General features: G+C 35.7%; 1 protein-coding gene across 4 annotated transcripts in view; it reads right to left on the bottom strand.

Annotated features, from left to right (window-relative positions):
• LOC127655715 (nuclear receptor ROR-alpha A-like) overlaps positions 1 to 20522 on the bottom strand; it is a 42237-nt gene that overhangs the window by 2355 nt on the left and 19360 nt on the right. For 3 of the 4 annotated variants that reach the window (XM_052143663.1, XM_052143664.1, XM_052143666.1), the window contains 6 exons: positions 3740 to 3825; positions 3452 to 3593; positions 1964 to 2299; positions 1761 to 1880; positions 1102 to 1223; positions 180 to 312 (listed from right to left, as the gene is read on the bottom strand). In XM_052143663.1, coding sequence (XP_051999623.1) covers positions 180 to 312; positions 1102 to 1223; positions 1761 to 1880; positions 1964 to 2299; positions 3452 to 3593; positions 3740 to 3825 — 939 coding nt within the window. The remainder of the gene's footprint in view (positions 1 to 179; positions 313 to 1101; positions 1224 to 1760; positions 1881 to 1963; positions 2300 to 3451; positions 3594 to 3739; positions 3826 to 20522) is intronic. The other variant, XM_052143667.1, reaches the window with a different exon arrangement.

Raw genomic sequence — 20522 nt, 5'->3', positions numbered from 1 at the left:
GGAAAGGCACACAGAGAAGAAGGCAGGAAAGATCAAAACGAACAGGAATGAGAATGGAAGGGAAGGAGACAAAGCCAGAGATAGGACAGAGAGAGATGAGAATAGAGCCATAAAAATTTGATCCTAAGCCTCAGCCTTAATTGATTAATTGGCATGTTTCACAGAAAGATGGGTCTCACCACTCTTGAGCAGAGTAATTTGATCATTCTGACAGAGCTGACGGAATCCTGGAATACGTTTAGCAAATTCCACCACATACTGAACGGCATCAGTCAACCGCACTGCACAGTGCTGCCACATTTCATCCACTGACTAAAGAGAAAGAGAGAGAGAGAGAGAGAATGTTAGGAGGGAGTAGGGAGGGAAACCAGGTACACGAGAGAACTTAGACTGGAGAGAATGTTTCAAGTACATGTTCGGATTTCCAGTTAAAAGTTTGGACACACTTGAAATGTTTCTCATGGTCCTAAAGACCTTTTTATCTAAAGGTTTATGCTTAAATACTTAAATAATAACATTTTGTAGACAAAAATAAATTATCTACAAATCATTTTTTAAATTATTTTATCTTTTTAATGGGTGAGTTGGAGTGGGTAGTGAAGGAAAAGCAGCCAAGAAATGCCTAATATACATGGGAACTCCTTTAAAACTTGAAAACTATTGTTTATAAAGCATCTCATATGGATACTTCATGATGTTGGTTGTGCAGAGTTGTAATGCGCAGAGATGTAGTCTCGGCAAAGAATGGCACTTTTGAAGAAGTTAAAATATAAAATAATTTTGATTTGTTTAACATTTTGTGATCACTACAAATTACATACTTTCTTTTGTCTTATTTCATAGTTTTGATGTCTATACTATTATTATAATGAGGATAATATTAAATAATAATGAGATGAAGTGTACAGTAAATAATTACAAATACAGTAAATAATATGTGAGTAGGTGTGTTAAAATTTTAAATGGTAGAATAAGTGTGGATATTAGATCAGAAAGAGGAAGGTAACAATAATACCACAACTAATGAACTAATACCACAGTATTTAATGTGGTCATCGTGATGACACTTGTGCTACTAATAGAATAATAGAGGAGTTGTACCTTGCTCTGGTAAACATGGATCTCCTCCCTGCTGAAAACCTTCCATCTGAGAGTCTGAATCTCCTCTGGACGATAATGAGTTGTCTCTCTGTGGGAACGCACAATACTCACACAGAGCTCCTCTGTCAAAAATTAAGATTAAAAAAGTGCCAGTCAGAACTCACAAAATTCAAAGACTACATTATATAGTTTAATAGTCTGCATTTACTTTAAACCCATTAAACCAGGGGATTTCAATATAACGTTTATAAAGAACAATATTTACTATGAGAAAAATAATCTTTTATTTTTAAATATTTTATTTTTAATAAAATAATTGGCTTTTATATTGCCATTGTGCCACCTCCAAAACATAACCAGTTCAATTAAAATATTATCTGAATATTTTTTACTTTGTATTAAAATGACTATAATGAAAAATCATGATAAATCTTATTTCCAACCAGTCTTTAGAAATGAAGAATGAAACAGTAGTAATGCTAAAAACAACAACAAGTTAACTTTGGCTGCCCTAAAAATACATTTTGTACAAACTTTTTCTCAGATTTTCTGGGACCCCAGTTGAAAAGCCCTGCATTAAAATGCTTTATTCTACCACACAGCACATACTGTATGTCCTTTCAAACATCACTCTGTGCTAAACTGCTTTGATCTCTCACCAATGTGGAGAGATGTTGGGTAGCCAAAGAACAAGCTCTCCGGGTCAAAAGGCCGAAACCCCATTTCACTGCATGGCATGTTTAGGATGCCCTCTGGTGTAGACCTAGTGCAGTCAAACCCTGAGAGAGAAAATATCAAGATCAATATCTTACAAGATGGGTAGGGAATTTCTGTGGTGGTGAAAAAAATTAGAACTTCTCACCTTTCCCAGCTGTTAGGCTATTGCTCTCACTCCTCCTGTGGGAACCCCTGCAGACCAGACCAGGAGCACGAGCCTCACCTACGCGACACTCCAGGTATGGATGCACCTCTGCTGGGAAGCCTGGCAGTTCGGGCTCCACAGAATAGGAGTAGGCTGGAGGCAGAGTAGGAATAAGGTGTGCTGACTGTTCTCTGGGGTCTTTGCCGGGCCGGTAGGCTGGTAGAGTCTGAGATTCTTGAACCGAGTTGCACTGAAGACGCTGTTGCTGCCGGTGTCTCTCAACTTCTGCAAACAGCGAGTCTCTCTGACGCTTGGACATGCGACCAAACTTTACCGCTGAGGGCCAAAGAGACAATAGAAAACATCACTACAATTACACGGTTACATAATATTTAATTTTATTTAAAATGTAATCCATCCATCCATTCAGCCAACCATTCATTCATTCAAACACATTCATTCATCCATCCATTCAAACACATCCATCCACCCACCCATTAATTCATCCATCTATCCATTGAAATACTTTAATTATTTTATCCATCCATCCATTCAAACACATGAATTCATCCTTCCAACAATTCAAACATCATCCATCGTTTTATCCATCCATTAATTCTCCCAACTATTTAAACACATGTATTCATCCTTCCATCCATTCAAACATCCATCCATCCATACACATTCATTCATCCATCCATTCACCCAACCATCCATTCACTCAAACACATTAATTCATCCATCCATCAATCCATTCAAACACATACATACATCTATTCAAACACATTCATTCATCCACTCATCTAAATACATTCATTCACCCATCCATATATCCATCCATTCATCAATCCATCCATCTATCATTCATCCATTCATCTGTTAAAAAAATCCTTCTATACATCAATTCAAACACATTAATTTATCCATTCATTCATCCATCCATCCATCCATTCAAACACATACATCCATCTATTCAAACACATTCATTCATCCACTCATATAAATACATTCATTCACCCATCCATTTATCCATCCATTCATCAATCCATCCATCTATCATTCATCCATTCATCTGTTAAAAAATCCTTCTATACATACATCAATTCAAACACATTAATTTATCCATTCATTCATCCATCCATCCAAACATTAATGCATCCATCCATTCAAACATCAGTCCATCATCCATTAAAAAATACATTCATCCATCCATTCAAACATGTTAATTTATCCATCCATTAATCTATTCATTCATCCATCTATCCATCCATCTATTCAAACATGTTAATTTATCCATCCACCTATCCATTCATCTATTCATTCATCCATCAATTCAAACATGTTAATTTATCCATCCATCCACCCATCCATTCATCTATTTTTCATTCATCCATCCATCCATCTATTCAAACATCCATCCATCCACTAATGTATTCATCCATCCATCCATCTATTCAAACATTCATCTACCCATCCATCCTTTCTCACCATCACGGCTCATGCCCTGAGCGACACATTTTTTGAGGCGGCAGCTCTGGCAGCGGTTGCGGCTGGCGCGGTCGATGGGACAGTTACTCTGCCTGGAGCATGAATATTGCACACTGGAGGACTGACTTCTGCGGAAGAATCCCTGTGGAGACAGAAAAAAACGAGTGAGAGAGGCGTGAAGACTACAGGGTAAATGTGCTACAGAAGTCCTGTTTGTGCCTCGAATTACATCCATGCCAAACTAATAATATGTAGTATTACTAAGTAATTTGCCAATAAAATGCTTACCTTGCAACCCTCACAAGTGATAACTCCATAATGAACACCTGATGACTTATCTCCACAGATCTTACATGGGATCACCTCTATCTGAGCTGTACACACACACACACACACATACAAACTTGTTTTTATATCATTGTGGGGACGCTCCATAGACTTCAATGCATTTTATGGATTTTATCCAAATCTAACAGTAATGTTGGTGAGGCTATCCTTATGAGGACTCTCCATGGACATAATGATTTTTATACTGTACGAACTATCTATTCTATCCCCTAACCCTACCCTTAAACCTAACCCTCACAAAAAACTTTCTGAATTTTTACTTAAATAAAAAAAAAAAAAAGTATCAGAATTATGGGGACAGTAGAAATGCCCTCATAAACCACATTTATAGCACAATACCCTTGTAATTACCAGTTTGTAACATGGAAAAGTCTGCGTATTACACACAACAGTAATTACGCAGCTATTAAATCCTTAATAATGCACATTGCCACTTGTGTTATTTAGCCAGCAGAGGGCAGAACCTTGAACTCTGCAAATCATGGTGCCATCTTTGTATCCCAGAATAGACTGATCCTTATGAAATAAAATGAAACCAAATGAGGCATCTCTTAAAAACAAGATTTTAAGTGTTTAAATGAAGATATGGAATGTGATAGAACCTTTTAGATATGTTTTTATGGTTCATACTTAAATGGCCAGACAAGGAATTGTACCTGTCCTGAAGGGTATTCTGTGATAAATGAGTACACTGATTAAAACAGAACAAATTAAATAGTTAAAGACTACATACTCTTAAGTACATTTTCAGTTAGATATTTTAAACTACAGTACACACTCACAGTACTTATGTATACAACACAAAATACACAGAGGTATAAATACAAAAGCTTGCAACACACGCACACACTGGTTTTGTAACAGACTAGAGATAATCCCTGAAAGCCACATTAAGAAATCCTAATCTAGAGAGCAAGAGAGGGAGGGAGAGAGAGAGAAAGCAGAGTTATCATGAATGAATGAACAAATGGATGGATGAATGAATTTAAGAGACATTATGGTTTGTGCAATAGTGCATAGCACCTCACACGTGTGTATTCATATGAACACATACACAAAGTGAAGCATGCAATGTTATTACAGCAAATTATATTTAACAATAATATAAAAAGCAAAAACATACAAAAATCACTGGTCTATGTGTGAGTTCTATGTGTTTCATGGTCCTTTTAAAAACCATTGATGCTAACATGTTTAGTTCTGGACTGGGGTCTTGTCTCAGAAGAGAGTGTGATTCTGTTGTATTTTCTGGCATGTTTATATATGCTATGAAACACTGTCTGTTGGGTCCTGGGGTGAATAAACAAACTAAACAAAATGTGTGTGTGTGTGTGTGTGTGTGTGTGTGTGTGTGTATGTGTGAGCGTGTATTTATCACTTTGTGGGGACCAAATGTCCCCATAAGGATAGTAAAACCCGAAATTTTTGACCTTGTGGGGACATTTTTCGGTCCCCATGAGGAAAACAGCTTATAAATCATACTAAATTATGTTTTTTGAAAATGTAAAAATGCAGAAAGTTTTCTGTGAGGGTTAGGTTTAGGGGTAGGGTTAGGTTTAGGGGATAGAATATAAAGTTTGTACAGTATAAAAACCATTATGTCTATGGAAAGTCCCCATAAAACATGGAAACACAACATGTGTGTGTGTGTGTGTGTGTGTGTGTGTGTGTGTGTGTGTGTGTGTGTGTGTGCGTGTGTGTGTGTGTGTGGGTGTGTGTGTTTTTTAGTCAAAATGACAGTAAATCTAACCTACTTATTTCTTGGAATCCAGCAAATGTGTGTGTGGCTAAGTGATGTGGTCACATCGTCCAGTACCAAGGAGCATAATCTCAAATATACATGCACACACAAACTTATTTAAATGTAAACACATACACAGCCAAGCACACATACAGGTGGGAGGAAGTCAGTGTGAAAGAGAGAGATAGAAAGGTAGAGGAAGTGAGCAGAGAATGAAATTAAGACAGTTCATAAGGAATAGATGATCCATGGAATACAAAACTGCCAGTTGGAGTTCTCTCAGAGTTTCTAGAGCTTTCATGTTATTATGCTAGAATTATCATATTTGAATGAATTAGTGGAAGCTGTCACATCAGAATGGCTTTTCATGTGAGAAATTAAAGCTTCTTTGAAGAGTTTTCTCACCCGGTCCATCAAAGCCCAATGCTTTGGGTGAATCAGTGAAGGGCATTTTTCTCACAAAAACAACAACTCAAGAAAAATGTAATAACACCTCACGAAAAAAGGGGGAGATTCACAAAGAGAAACTGAAAGTGGGGGAAATATCTGAGTATGAGGAGGTGGACGTGAAGGTGTCAACCTCAAAGTCTTTTAAAGTGGTTTACTGGCTTCTCTTTCACTCTGACTTTCCCTCTTTCATGCATTATCTTGCTCTTTCTTTCCCTCTCTCTGTCTAGCTCACAAAGGATGCAACTGCCAGTAATACGCTCTTTCATCTGTTTTTAATGCCAGGAATGTCCAACCCCTCCTCCCCACGCCCTCACATTCTCATCCTCTCTTCTCCCAATCCCAACATCTCCCAAAGGAGCTTTGGTGGAAAAAATAATCTGATACATCACATCATCTAATCAAAAAGTGCTTTATGAGGAATCCAAAAATATCAGATTTATATTGTCACTGGTGCAAATTGACAGTGAAATAAATTTGCCATGTAGAATTAGACAAACTTCTAACTAGTTACAGTACTAAAAGTTATTTGGTAGGTTATTATAAGTATGGTGGTTTGAATATAATTTTTTTTATAAATACTAGAATCAAAATATTTTCATTAATTTTGATTCCGTTAACAGTTGAAAATGTCTTCTACCAATACGTATGGAGCACAGTACTATTATCAGCGGCAATGCTTAATGTCGCTACAGTGGCATGGCTAAAGAAATTATGTTTTAGCAAGTTTTTCACAACGATCTCTCTCACCCGCACGATCCTCTGCAGTCGACCTTTATCCCTCTCGGAGGCTTGATTAGCCTAATATGGGACCGGGTGTGTAGGATCACGACCCGGCACCGCCCTCTGCCCTGCCACAACGAGTAATGTTCGATTCATAAAAGCATAACAGGAAACATAAGCTTCAACAAACCTACCAGACAACATATCCAAGTATTATAGCAGGTAAACAACTTCGCCAAATGGATAACAAATGAACATCTATCAGACTGCAGTGACGCTGCTCTGAACTGAACTGAGCTGAACAGCGTATTTAGTTTCTCCAGCCGGAACATGAGACAGCGGCACTTCTTTCCTGTGTGTGCAAACATGACGTAATGATGCAAGGATGAACATCATAAGCCAGTGATTTTGTGCCAAATCAAACCCGACAGAGCAAAATGCTAATAATTTTTATAGGCTTACCATAGTGAATTGGGGTAAGTTAAGGACATTGTTTTGAACACTGATTGTTTATGGCCGGCACGATGCACAAGTCTGTGTTTGTAGCTTGCTAGTCTGCTAAGCATTGTTTATTCTTCTTATATGTTCATCGTTTTATCCTTTACCAATTTATCGCATGTTTAATTTTTTTCCGCTTTCTATTGTTCCATCTACATGTATTTTACCTAGTGCACCCGTTTTATCACTTTTTTCCCGCTTGTCTACATCTCGCGTCTCGATTGCGTGACTTAATTTTCTCCACTGTGTTTTACACGGATTATTGCATCAGTTTCAAACCTCTGCTGATCAGGAACAACATCGAACCACATCGATCTCAAACCCTCGCCACTCAAGAACAACCATTACGACAACAAACAATTGCGGAAAATCATGGCATCCGCTCATGTTATTTTTTCCTGCATTGCATGCCGCATGTTTACTATAGCTCCTTCCGTCAGCAGTGAGACATTTACATGTGATAAGAGTAAGGAATTAGTCAGGCTGATGGAGAAGGTTAATGAGTTAGAGACACGCATCCAAAGGCTAGTGGAGGACAGGGAGAAAGATAAGCCGGTAGATACTGTTTCGAATGTGGGTAGTACAGCGAGCAACACACACACTTTGGTTCTGGCTGTAGAGCCCCTGCAGCAGGGCGTTTGGTTGACATCTCGTAGGCAAACTCGCTCAGCAAAGCGACACCACTCTCCAGTTCCGGTTTCCAATCGATTCTCCTAACAATTCTCCGAATTATTTTAAAACAGCATTGTTGTAGGTGATTCGATTGTAATGGATGTGGAAATAGAGAGTCCAGCCACCATTGGTAAATGCATTTCCGGGTTTCGAGTGTCTGACATCTAAAATAAATGTGCTGGCTAATGCAAAATTTAGATTTTCTAAAATTATTATTCATGTTGGCACTAACGATGTACAGCTTCGCCAGTCGGAGATCACTAGAGATAATTTTAAAGAGATGTGTGGACTTGCAAAAAATTATGTCAGACACTGTAATATGCTCTGGCCCCTCCCTGCTCATTGTGGTGACAAAGTTTATCTTAGATAAGTGTCACTGAATGGCTCGATGTCTGAGTGGTGTCTGAAGAATAATATAGGATTTACAGACAATTGGAAGAGTTTTTGGAGTAGACATGACCTGCTAAAGAGAGAGACGGACTCCATCCCTCCAGGGAATTTGGCTCATAGTCTTAATAGTGATAGTATTTGACTAACTGGGGCCCAGGTTAGGAAGCAGACAAACAGGTTAATCCAAACGTCTGCTAGCTGCCTTGAAACATCACACATGTCACATAAACTACAACACATTGAGTCTGTATTCCAAGACATCATATAGAGACTGTGTCACTTTCCTGAACTACCAAACACAAACCCCTCATTAAATCATTTAGAAAAAAATTTGATTAGGGTCATACTTGGAAAAAAAATAAACAAATTTACAGATAAACATCATATAAAAGGTAGGGCTACTAAACATTATACCTCTTTCAACCAAAGCACTAATTGTAAATTAAATGATTACAGATCATAGTTTGGATGCGCTCTGCTTGACTGAAACCTGGCATAAACTGGATAAATGTATTAGTCTACTCCCCCAGATTATTTTTTTTAAACATGAGCCTCGTCTGAAGGGTTGAGGACTCGCTGCCGCTACAACTTAAATTTTTTGGTGTTACTCAGAGGACAGGATATAGGTTTAAGCCTTTTGTACTAATTATGCTTAATTTGACACTGTCAGATACAAATAAAAAAAATCTCTGTTGTCTTTTGCCCTTGCAAAAGAGAAATTAAATTCATTTCCTTGGTGAATTTAAAAATGTTCTATCAGATCTTGTAGTTACTGTAGATAGAGCTTTAATTGTTGGTGACTTCAACATTCACAAAGATAATGAAAATGATACATTGGGAATAGCATTTATCGATATTTTCAACTCTCTTGGAGTCAGACAAAATGTGACAGGACCAACTCATTGCCATAATCATACACTAGATTGAATTCTCTCATATAGAGTTGATGTTGATAATTTAGAAATTCTACCGAAGAGCGATGACATCTCGGATCATTACCTCATCTCTTGTTTGCTGCGATCTGCTAATGTCACTCAATCTACACCACGCTATCTTTCATGTAGAACTATTCTTTTAACCACTAAAGATAGCTTCACTAATAATCTTCCAGAATTGTCTCACATAATCAGTGAGCCAAAAGGTCTAGAAGAACTTTATGTAATAACAGAAAATATAAATGCAGTCTTCTCTAGCACTCTTGATATTGTCACCACCCCTTCGATTAAAGAAAATTAAAGAAAAAGCCCCACACCATGATACAATGATCACACTAATACTCTCAAGAAAGCAGCTCGGAAAATGGAGCATATGTAGAAGAATATACAAAATTAGAAGTATTTTGTGGTGCATGGAAGGACAGTGTCTGTAGCTACAGACGGGAACTAAAAGCTGCCAGTTCAGCATATTTTAGAAAACTAATAGAAAATAAAAACAACAATCCTAGGTGTTTATTCAGTACTGTGGCTAAATTGGTTAGGAATAAATCCCTGACTGAACCAGATATTCCATCACAGCACAATAGTAATGACTTCATAATTTGTTTTACTGATAATATAGAAATCATTTGAAATAAAATTGGAATTATGCAATCAACAGTCACAGCACCTCAGAAAACAGTGTCTCATAATTTTCCTCATGACCAACTACAATATTTTGCTGTCATAGGTCATGAAGAGCTAACAAAACTTATTAAAAAATAAAAAGTCACACCATGTATGTTAGATCCAATACCAAATAAGCTCTTAAAAGAGTTATTCCCTGTAATCTCAGAATCTTTCTTAATATTATTAACTCCTCGCTATCCAAGAAACTTTAAAATGGCAGTCATCAAACCGCTTATTAAGAAACCACAGCTTGATCCTGGAGAATTAGCTAATTAAAGACCAATTTCAAATCTCACATTTATGTCAAAAATACTAGAAAAGGTAGTGTCCTCCCAACTATGTTAATTTCTACAGAGAAATGAACAATTTCAGTCAGGATTTAGGACTCATCACAGTACAGAGACTGCACTTATCAGTTACAAATTACTTGTTCTTATCATCTGAACACGGCTGCATTTCTCTTCTAGTGCTTTTAGATCTTCGTGCTGCATTTGACATAATAGATCATGACATTCTCTTGAATAGGCTGGAGAATTATGTTGGAATTTGTGGAGTTGCATGTGTAAATGTGGAACTGTCAAATCAAACAAAAGTTAAGTATGGATTGCCACAGGGATCAGTTTTAGGACCTCTACTTTCCTCATATATGCTTCCCCTGGGAGATATTATCAGGAATCGTGGAATAAGTTTCCACTGTTATTCCGATGATACCCAACTTTATATCTCTTCTGAAACTGATGAAATTTCAAACTATTCTCAAAATTAGCAGAGTGTATCAATGAAATCAAAGATTGGATGGCCAGAAATTTCCTTCTACTCAATTCCTTCTACTCAAAACAGAAGTACTAATTATTGGACAAAAACACTAAACAATTAAGCCGCTAAAATATCATTTGACTCACGTTGGATGTTCTGTTATGTCCTCTTTTTTAGCAAAGAACTTAGGTGTTATATTTGATACAATCTGCCCTTTGAAAATCTAATTTCCTATGTTTGTAGAACAGCATTCTTCCACCTGAGAAATATTGCTAAGTTACAACACATGCTCTATGTTGCTGATGCCGAAAAACTAATTCACGCGTTCATGACCTCAAGACTAGATTATTGTAATGCCTTACTTGGAGGATGTACTGCAAGTTGAATAAATAAACTTCAATTGGTTCAAAATGCAGCTGCCAGAGTGCTGACTAGAACCAAGAAATATGATCATATTAGCCCATTTTATTGTCGTAACATTGGCTACGTTTTAAATTTCGTATTCATTTTTAAATTCTGTTAACTACATACAAAGCTTTGAATGGTCTAGCTCTGCAGTACTTAAGTGACCTTCTACCACTCTATATTCACAAAATTCTGGCCTGTTAATAGTTCCTAGAATATCAAAATCCACAAAAGGAGGTAGATCCTTTTCCTATATTTGGCTCCTAAACTATGGAATAATCTCCCTAACACTGTACGAGAAGCAGACACACTCACTCAATATATGTCTAAAGACTCTTATATTCAGCCATGCATACACCTAATTTATCCATCAACTGACATTTAAGCTGCTTTAGTTAGGTCTCATATTTCTCATAATATATAAAGCTACAATAAATTGAATGGCATCTATGCTAATATTATTCTATTTGTTGGAATTTATATCCCGAGGTTACCAGAGCCGGCCAGATCCAGCTCTGTTCCTGCTTGGTGTCGGCCTCCACTGCTACGTGTTGCTGAGTGATTACAACAAACTACAGCAGGTACTAGCCAGACATCACTTCAGTCTTTTATGATGGACTTTAGAGGATGAACTGATGGCAACTCAAACTGTAAGACATCAGATACTTCATATGCCACTGCCTGAACCTTGGATTTAAGATGGACCCCACCAAACCTCACCGAAATGATCTGCCCGTTGAACTGCGATTCACCTCATTGATCTGTACCTGCATCACTTTAGTCTAATGATGGACAACACTCTTGAAATGAAATGCATAGACTATCATTTAATTGCCAACAAAAGACTTCATCAGCCAACTAATAAAGGACATTGAATCAATGTGAACTTCTGCAATTAATCCACGATGGACTTCAATGACATTAGCCATTAATCTTACAGTTCATACAAAATCTTTGTTTAAACATTGAACCTTAACACTTACTTAGTTTAAAAATTTTAAACCATTACTTGCACTGCACACAAATAATTAATACTGGCATTATATTCATGCTGTTAAGCCAGAGGGGAACTGTCCAACACAGTGAGTCTGGTTTCTCCTAAGGTTAGTTTTGTGTTCCTTGCCACAGTTGCCTTCGGATTGCTCACAGGGGTTCTAAATGCAGTTATTATTTAATTATTTATTTTTATACTCAAATTACAATCATATTAATCAAACTACACAATGGTGATTGAAACGATGTGTGTTGTGAAAAGTGCTATACAAATAAAAATGACTTGACATTATATACTCAATAATAGCAGTTTGTTCATTTTTAACCAAACAATATTACATAGTGCAGCTTTAACTAGTTATTTTTTATAAATTGGTTAAAAAGACTCATGCTGTTCATTCAATGCTTTTCAGATTTATATAACAAATAGTGTGGATAGCCTGTGATGAGTAGTAAAAAGTTATCTTGATCATGGTCAGGCCCAGGCGGAAACTCTTCAGAAAACTTCCCAGATTTCTGCAATATTGCAGATTCCGTCATTAAAAAAAGTTATACTTTGTTTATTGATTTATTTTGTATTAAACGTATGTCTGTTTATTTGGGTATGCTTTTAGCTACCATTAAAAGTATAGTATGCTCAACTACATTTAATGCATTTTACTATGTTAAAATCACGCAGAAATTCTGCAGAATTCTGTTGATTACATCTGGGATTGATCATGGTGTTTATTTGGATATAAAGATCCATTCAGTTAATATCAAATAAAAATCTGAAGTTTTTCTCAAAGTGAGGACACAACTTTGATAGGCATTTTTTTTCTTTTTTATAGAAAATATTATTAACATTTTACTTAAATATATATCTTATATATCTTACAGATCCCTACCTTTGATTTGATATTTATATTAATAAATGCTGTTGTTTTTTTTGGCAGTTTAACATTGTGACCTTTTGGTGAGTTACATGTGCTTATTAGAGCATGCATTTTTTTTAAATTATAATGAAACTATTTAAAAATATAAGTAATAAATGCCCTGAGTATGCACATTTCATTTAGATTGAACTTTTTCTGTATTTTTATTATTATTAATTTTTAACATAAAGAGTAATTGTGTATACAGGACATGTTTTTTTTTAAGAATTTTAAGAATCAGTGTGTTATTATCGCTGTTATTTAGAGTGTTATTCATTGAAATTATATGCTTAAATAAACAGTACATTTTAGCAGACAGCTTGCTTCAAATGCTCGTTCAACAACACTCAGAACCAGAGGGTAAACTTTTGCAATAAACCGAACTGTATGCACATGTATTCATTGGACAGCCTACAATTAATTTTAAATAAAGCGTAACATTTTTAGAAACATACAATATGCAATGTACTGCACTCTGTCCATATACCACATACTGAATAAATAAGTATTGTTTAGTATGTAGTTAGGAAAAAATATATATATATTTGGGGGAGTGGATCTTCAAAAGTAATAAAGCAATTGATAATTGAAATGTTCAGAAAACGAAATTGTTCAGTGGAATCAGAATCGGAAGTAGAATTGTTAAATCCCTAACAAATCCTAGTGTGTGCAGTTATTAGAGTAAAAAGAGCAAGTGTGTGTGCCTACTTGTATGTTTCTGTGTCACTGTGAGTCACTGTGTCATGTCTGAGGTGTGTCTTGGTTTGGAGCACTAAAGGAAACTCTGACCCTGTTTCCACCTGGTATTAAGATGCGTTTCGGGTGATTCAGTCACAAGTGGTCAGTGCTAAATGCAGGTCTAAATGGGTCTAAAATGTTTTGTGATCGTATCACAAAAAAACACATTCAGAGATAGTCATTAATGCATGATACCACATCACATTTGAGGTGTAAACATTAATCTGTCCTGGATGCGCCCTGGCAGCAGTAAAACCTGACAATCAATTAAGATTTTGCTGGTTACGAGCTGCTTTAAAAGGAAATAACTGTCCGATCTATACATTTGAAAAAGCGAATACATATACAAACACAAGAACTTCAGAAATCGTCTTCAGTTTGTCTGATGTCAACATGCAGTGTTGCAGATGAGAAGTGCACACACATCTGAAGCCCAACTAACACAGGTACTCCACTAAATCAATGGATCATTTTGCTCGAAATGTTGCATTTGTGCTTAGATAAAATTTCAACTGCATCTGGAAGAAACATCAGGCCAGTTTTGTTTGCGATTTTTTCCTGACTATTTCGCTGTTTATTATGATGCAGTAACACTCTGACATTGTAATATATTGTATGTTGTCATGAAATCAGAGACCCTCCCCTTGAAATCCAAACAAAAGTGGTCCCAGGAGATGCATATAATTGACCAGGTGTAAACAGCAATGTGTCTCACCTGACCACATGTGATCGGATCACCCGAGACGCAACTTAATACCAGGTGTAAACGGGGAACCTGTGCGACAGAGTGCACATGCTGTGTGGTTCCCCAGTTGTAAAGTGAGTGTGTATTCAAGAGAGAAGGTGTGAATGTGTGAAAGGATGTATTGCATAACATAACAATAATCTAAACATGAGGTTAAATATGCTAAATGTGCTGTAAGTGATGTTAGTGGTTCTGAAACTTTGGAGCATGAGAGCAGCAGTGCATCATCACAATGTTGTCAAAGTTGTTAATTGCAAGGATAGTAAAATACCGTTCTCGCACCACTTAGCCATGGCAACTGCTTATGAAGCTAGATATATGCAGGTTTACTTGAATGATCTGCTTTAACTTCTATGCTCTCAGCTTCCTGCTGCACATATATGGGCTGCCATGTGAACGCACAAAATAATTGACAGGCAGAAAGACCCTCAAAGATTGGCTGTAAAGAATCACATTTTTGTTTGATGTTCACAGAACTCAAGTGAATTTCCTCTTGTTTTACACTGAAAAAGCCTTAAGTAATATATTTATACTATAACCATATATCTCTCCGACCAACTCCCACCTTATTCTCGTTTCTTCAACTGCAAACTATTGCAGTAACTATTGCACATTTTTCAGTAATTTTATTATGGTAAGTATATGTGTTTATTAAAACTACTGTAACAAGCACACTCATACCCATATCTCAACATAACTTGCATCTCCATGAGGGGTTCCTTCATGCAGGCCTCTCACACACACACAAGGCTTGCAATCTCAAAAGCAATCTCTCTCTCTGAAATTACACTGGTACCAGCATGTTCACATGCACACACAAACAAACACTCCAAATGAAGACAAACATGTCCACATAGACAAAAGCCTCTCATTCTCTTTCTTCATCTGTGAAACCGCAAGCTGATTAAGAGCAAATAGTCTCTTTTTCTTTTCTCTGCAATCTGTTCACCTTAACCACATGCTGATACTGACAAAAAGGGTTTCTCATCTCCGTTCATACATTATCGTTCCATCCAAAGTGCAGAGAAAGTGATGAAAATATTTATCAAAGAACCATCCTAAATATTTATTGTGGGCTATGAGTGAAGTCTGCAGAAAGTGTCCCATCCCATGAGTTTGACAATCTTGGCATCACACAAAGATTATGCATCTTTAGACAGAAAATGTCTATGTAATTTAAAATTAGAATTACAACACATTACAAACTATTTGCAGTTATTACAAGGTACTTACCAACGCAGTAGATTTGCATAAAACACTGAAATATCCATACAAATATTGCTGCAAAAAAAAACCATTATCAAGGCTAAAACTGAATAAATAAATATCGAAATGTACCATTTTTGCACTATGATCGTGCAACTGCAGTTGTGTGATTGCAGTCATACAGGCTTCAAGAAATGAAGATACTATCTCTTACCTATATGTTGCTGATTGACTGTAACTTAGATGTAAGCTGTGATATGTCGTAAATGTTTATCTTTGATGTTCTGTTGATCGAGGAAAATTACATAAAACTAAACCACAACTTCAGTATTTAGGTCTGAAAAGTGGCAGGATTACTGAAAAGAATCCTCCTTCTGCAGATGATTCAGCAGTATGATTTTTAAACTTTATAAATGTTTTGCAGTGTTTAGAAAACTTATCTGCAAAAAATGCCAAAATTCTCTAAAAGGGGATACTATTTTAACAAATTATAAAAATGCACATACATTCATAATGGTACCATAATGATTAAAGACATTTCTTATTCGGAATACAAGGTTATTAAAATAAACTACCATTGTAGTTTTTGTGATTCTTTCTTTTTCCTTTTTTATTTTCTTAATCTGCTTTTAATATGCAAGTTTTGGAATTTGTGATATACAGCTAAAGAAACTGCAGGTTGTGACCAATGAGAGGGAAACATTGGAGAAAAAGAGGGAAAGAAACACCAGAGTTTATCAACAATTTTCCATAGACTTCTAAATAATCAAAACTATCTATATCTATAGATAAGGTGTCATTCATTATGCTCCATTTTAGTCAAGAAATGATGCCTTCTTTTATGTCATTATTATAACAAAAAACCTAAAACTCTGAAAATTATGAGGGTAAAATACACTCAAGGCAGTCAGTCTCCAGTGGTAAAACCCTTTTATTTAAATACATAAAAAACCAATGTGTATCGGAAGACAAACTGCCTTCATCATGACCCCGATATGAGGGATTTTCACAAATGGAGACTGACATGTTTGCATGTAATTCTAGGCTATTTTACCCTCATAATTTTGCATTTGTTACAACCACAACAATGAGCACTTCTATTTTATGAAGTTACTTCATTGGCATCATTCTTCTATTATTATTTTTTTTTAATCTTATAGATAGCATAAGTAGTGTTTGGACTCAGTGGTTCTGTCTCTGTTCCTCTCTTAAAACCTCCATCACAGAATTTTGCACTTTAAACTAGAATAAAACCTCAAGGTTCCACTAAGGAAATCCTCGAGATGAACACAAGAGTGCTGTGACAGGACAAAAAAAGACAGAATGCAAGAGAAAGAACGAAAGAGAGAGAAGAGGAGGAAACCTGAAAATCTTTCAAAGAGACATTATACAGACACACATGAGCTGAGATAAATTGATGACATTTGCAAAAACTAATTACATAAATGTACACATTTCATTAAAGACATTATATCTGATGCTAATACTCTATGATATAAAATAAACAAAATAATCAGCATTTGATTAATCATTGAAATGGGCCAATTTGAATTAGTCTTTGTTTTCCACTAGTTGCGGCTCAAGGTTTTGCATGTCATCATCCAATAATTCATTTTAAAATAAAACAATAATTTAATAAATTAGTTACATAAAATAAATTCATAACTTTGCATATTTTGTCAAATGAGTGATACTAAAACTCCTTTAACAGAAAAAACATTATCTGAGCTCAGGTAAAAAATCACAAAGAATTTGTACATGATATTTAGGAAAAGTATTTTTTACATTTAAGGTAAATATTGCTTGGATAAAACATGAATTGCTAATTAAATAATTACCTGTATATAAAAATTCAAAAAAGAAGCACAGCCACGCAAAAACTTTTCTGTCACAGGAAAAAAATGGCAGCACATAAGATGATAAATTTAAGTTAGATAGGTAACTAATGCTGAGCATGTTTTTTTTCAGTCATACACACAAAGAAACACATTTTTCTTTCATCATCTATAATAACCCAGTTGAAAATGTCTATAGACGGTATCTAGATACCTATCAAACAAAGGCACTGGATTATTTTAAAATCATTCTGAATGGAAAAGCTTTGTGAGTACATGGGGAAAGAAAATCTCTTTGATTTTTAAGGTTTCAGGAGGCTGAAGGTATAAGTCATGATTTCAATGTCTTTGAAGATTTTAAGACATTTAAGAACAAGAGTGAAAAAAGGTGTGAAACCCCCACATACACAAAAAGGGCTGAATATATACAGTTATATATATAAGTGTGCAGAAGTTTCAAATTTGCTTTCAAAGCATTCAGTTTCAGAAGTGTTAGCTCTATATGTAAACAGAACAGATAATTTTTTTTTTATTTCAGCTTTTTAATTTATGGTTAACAAAACGATGCATCCCACTGCTTGGTAACAAAGGAGGAAAGCTAAACCAAAAATGTAGGTGATGGAAAATGGCATCAAACTAAAATTCTTCACACACACCTGTGCACATACACACACATATGTGTGTGCGTGTATACACAGACTCACACACTCACACACTGAACGGCTGACCACAGCACCGAAACAACCATGCAGCTGGTGAAGCGTTCATTGGCAGCATGTTCAGAAAGTGTGTGTGTGTGTGTGTGTGTGCAGTTAGAATCTTATGCAACATTGTAAAATGCCTCAGTGTGCATGTTTGCGTAATGTTTGTATACAAACAAAAGTGTATTTGATGAAATCCACCGATCCAAGGGTTTTTTAGGTCTCCCTGGTGATAACTTCCTCTCCTTCAATCTGACATTTATATTGCTGCTTCTCACTGTCTAATACTAACACACAGGCCTTGAGGAATGAAACCCTGCTGAGAACTTTAAGGCCTGTTTATGCAGCAAAACAACAGTACACTGACAAACACACGCACACACCCAAGCTTGACCCCAGTTGATAGGACCTCCTATTGTTCTTACACAACTTTCAATAACTATAACTTATCCCTAATGTTGTCCCTAACAGAAACCTTACAGAATTAAAATTTGAATTAAGACATTGTCTGACTCATTTCTGACATTTTTAGAAATATTGCCTAAATGGCAGTCACATAAACAATAATCAAATGTGCGGACACACAGAAACTCATTCCTTATTATGACTATTTTCCACATTTTAGAATAATAGTAAAGTCAACAGGACTATGAAATAGCATGAATAGAAATGCAAGAATAATGTAATGACAATTTTTTTTTAACTGTCTTAAAGCTTCTTCAAGTAGTCCCACTTTGTCTAGATTACAACTCTGCACCTGCTGGGCATTTTCTCATCCAACATTATGAGACGTCTATCTAAAATGCTTTTTAAACCAATATATGTTGGACAGCTGGGTGCTTTTCCGTCACTATCAGGTCCAACTCTGGTCTAACATTTCAATACAACTTTTTTTTATTAAAGTTGTAGTTTTGTAAAAAAAAAAAATAATAATAATAATAATAATAATAAAAAGAATGAAATAGAAGATTAATTGTTTATGACAATCAATACAATAGGTAAGGTTCTATATCATGGTGTTATAATAACTTGTTGATCTCCACACACACACAAAAGATTTTAGCAGGGTTCTGGACAGCAAGAGGGTGAGAGCTTCAGTGCAAGCCTGCATCAGATGATAAGATAAGATACAACAGCACAGCTGACTTCAGCAAGTCTTGCTTGAATTGTAGCAATTTTCACGAGCAGATATTCAACCACATACGTGATGTGGGCTGCCATGGAAAATTCAGTTTTAAGGGACTGTACAAAAATGCCTGATTAAGAGTAATTTCTGAATGATGTCCACAACCACAAGCCTCGCAAACAAATGTCATCTGATACTTCTCAGGGTCCTCTGTTTTGTCTGTGTGGGTTTGAGGATAAAGCAAACAAAAATAAAGGCAGCACTTAAAATTTTCTTTATCTTTTCAGCAGTTGAAACATTTTCTTTGCGATTGTGTTTCCCTCTCTTTTGTAGGCCTAACTCTGACTCTGAACTGAGGATGTTCGAGTGTTTCTGAAAGCGAGAGCATAACTTTCTTCAGTTTGTTTAAATAATGAGATAATCTACATACAATACATGCTTTATCAGTTCACTCTTCATCATATCTACAGCTGTGGTTCAAATCATCACAGCCACAAAGCACGAGATAAACTAATAATCAATTGATCTTGCCATTAAACAATATTGTGGCTTCTTCAGCTAGTCTCTTGAAATGAGTTGTTAATATGAAATATTAAGACAATAAGACTTCCTAAATGTGTAAAGTGACGAGATGATACTATCATGTTCAGAGCCTTAGCAAGGAATTCAGGGCCCCTTTCATATTAAAAATGTATTTAAAATTTGTTATGGGCACCCTGGATCTGTGGGCTCCTAGAATCATTTCCAATTTTCACCCCATTAGCTAATGGCCCTGATCATGTTCAATAACTATCAATATTAACTGTCACTGTTCCTATCGTTCAATCCATAGAGTTTAAGGATATGCATAAATGTAAAATAAATATTTAACTCAAAATCATGTAAACTAATGCTACATAATGTTCTATTCTGCAAAATGTTTATATATGAATTATTTATTTACTATAGTTTTGCAGAATAGAACTAAATGAAAGAGTATATTAGATGTGTTTTGGCAATATGAACATCTCACATGTTTTTAACCACAGTAAAAACTGAGCTAATTGTTTCTTATCATCATGGAATTGTTATTTCATTATTGTCATATTTTGGATTAGTTATATTTCATTATTCTTCTTCAAATGAAATATAGAGTTAATATATCTAGTTAAATCTCTTTAAAAGAGGGTACTTTCCATCATCAGTTTTAAAGATGATTATTTAGCTTTTCATATCAAAACTGAATTTGG

The sequence above is a fragment of the Xyrauchen texanus genome, chromosome 15 (genome assembly GCF_025860055.1).
Source record: "Xyrauchen texanus isolate HMW12.3.18 chromosome 15, RBS_HiC_50CHRs, whole genome shotgun sequence".
Taxonomy (NCBI): Eukaryota; Metazoa; Chordata; class Actinopteri; order Cypriniformes; family Catostomidae; genus Xyrauchen; species Xyrauchen texanus.
This window is presented reverse-complemented; position numbering and strand designations above follow the sequence as displayed.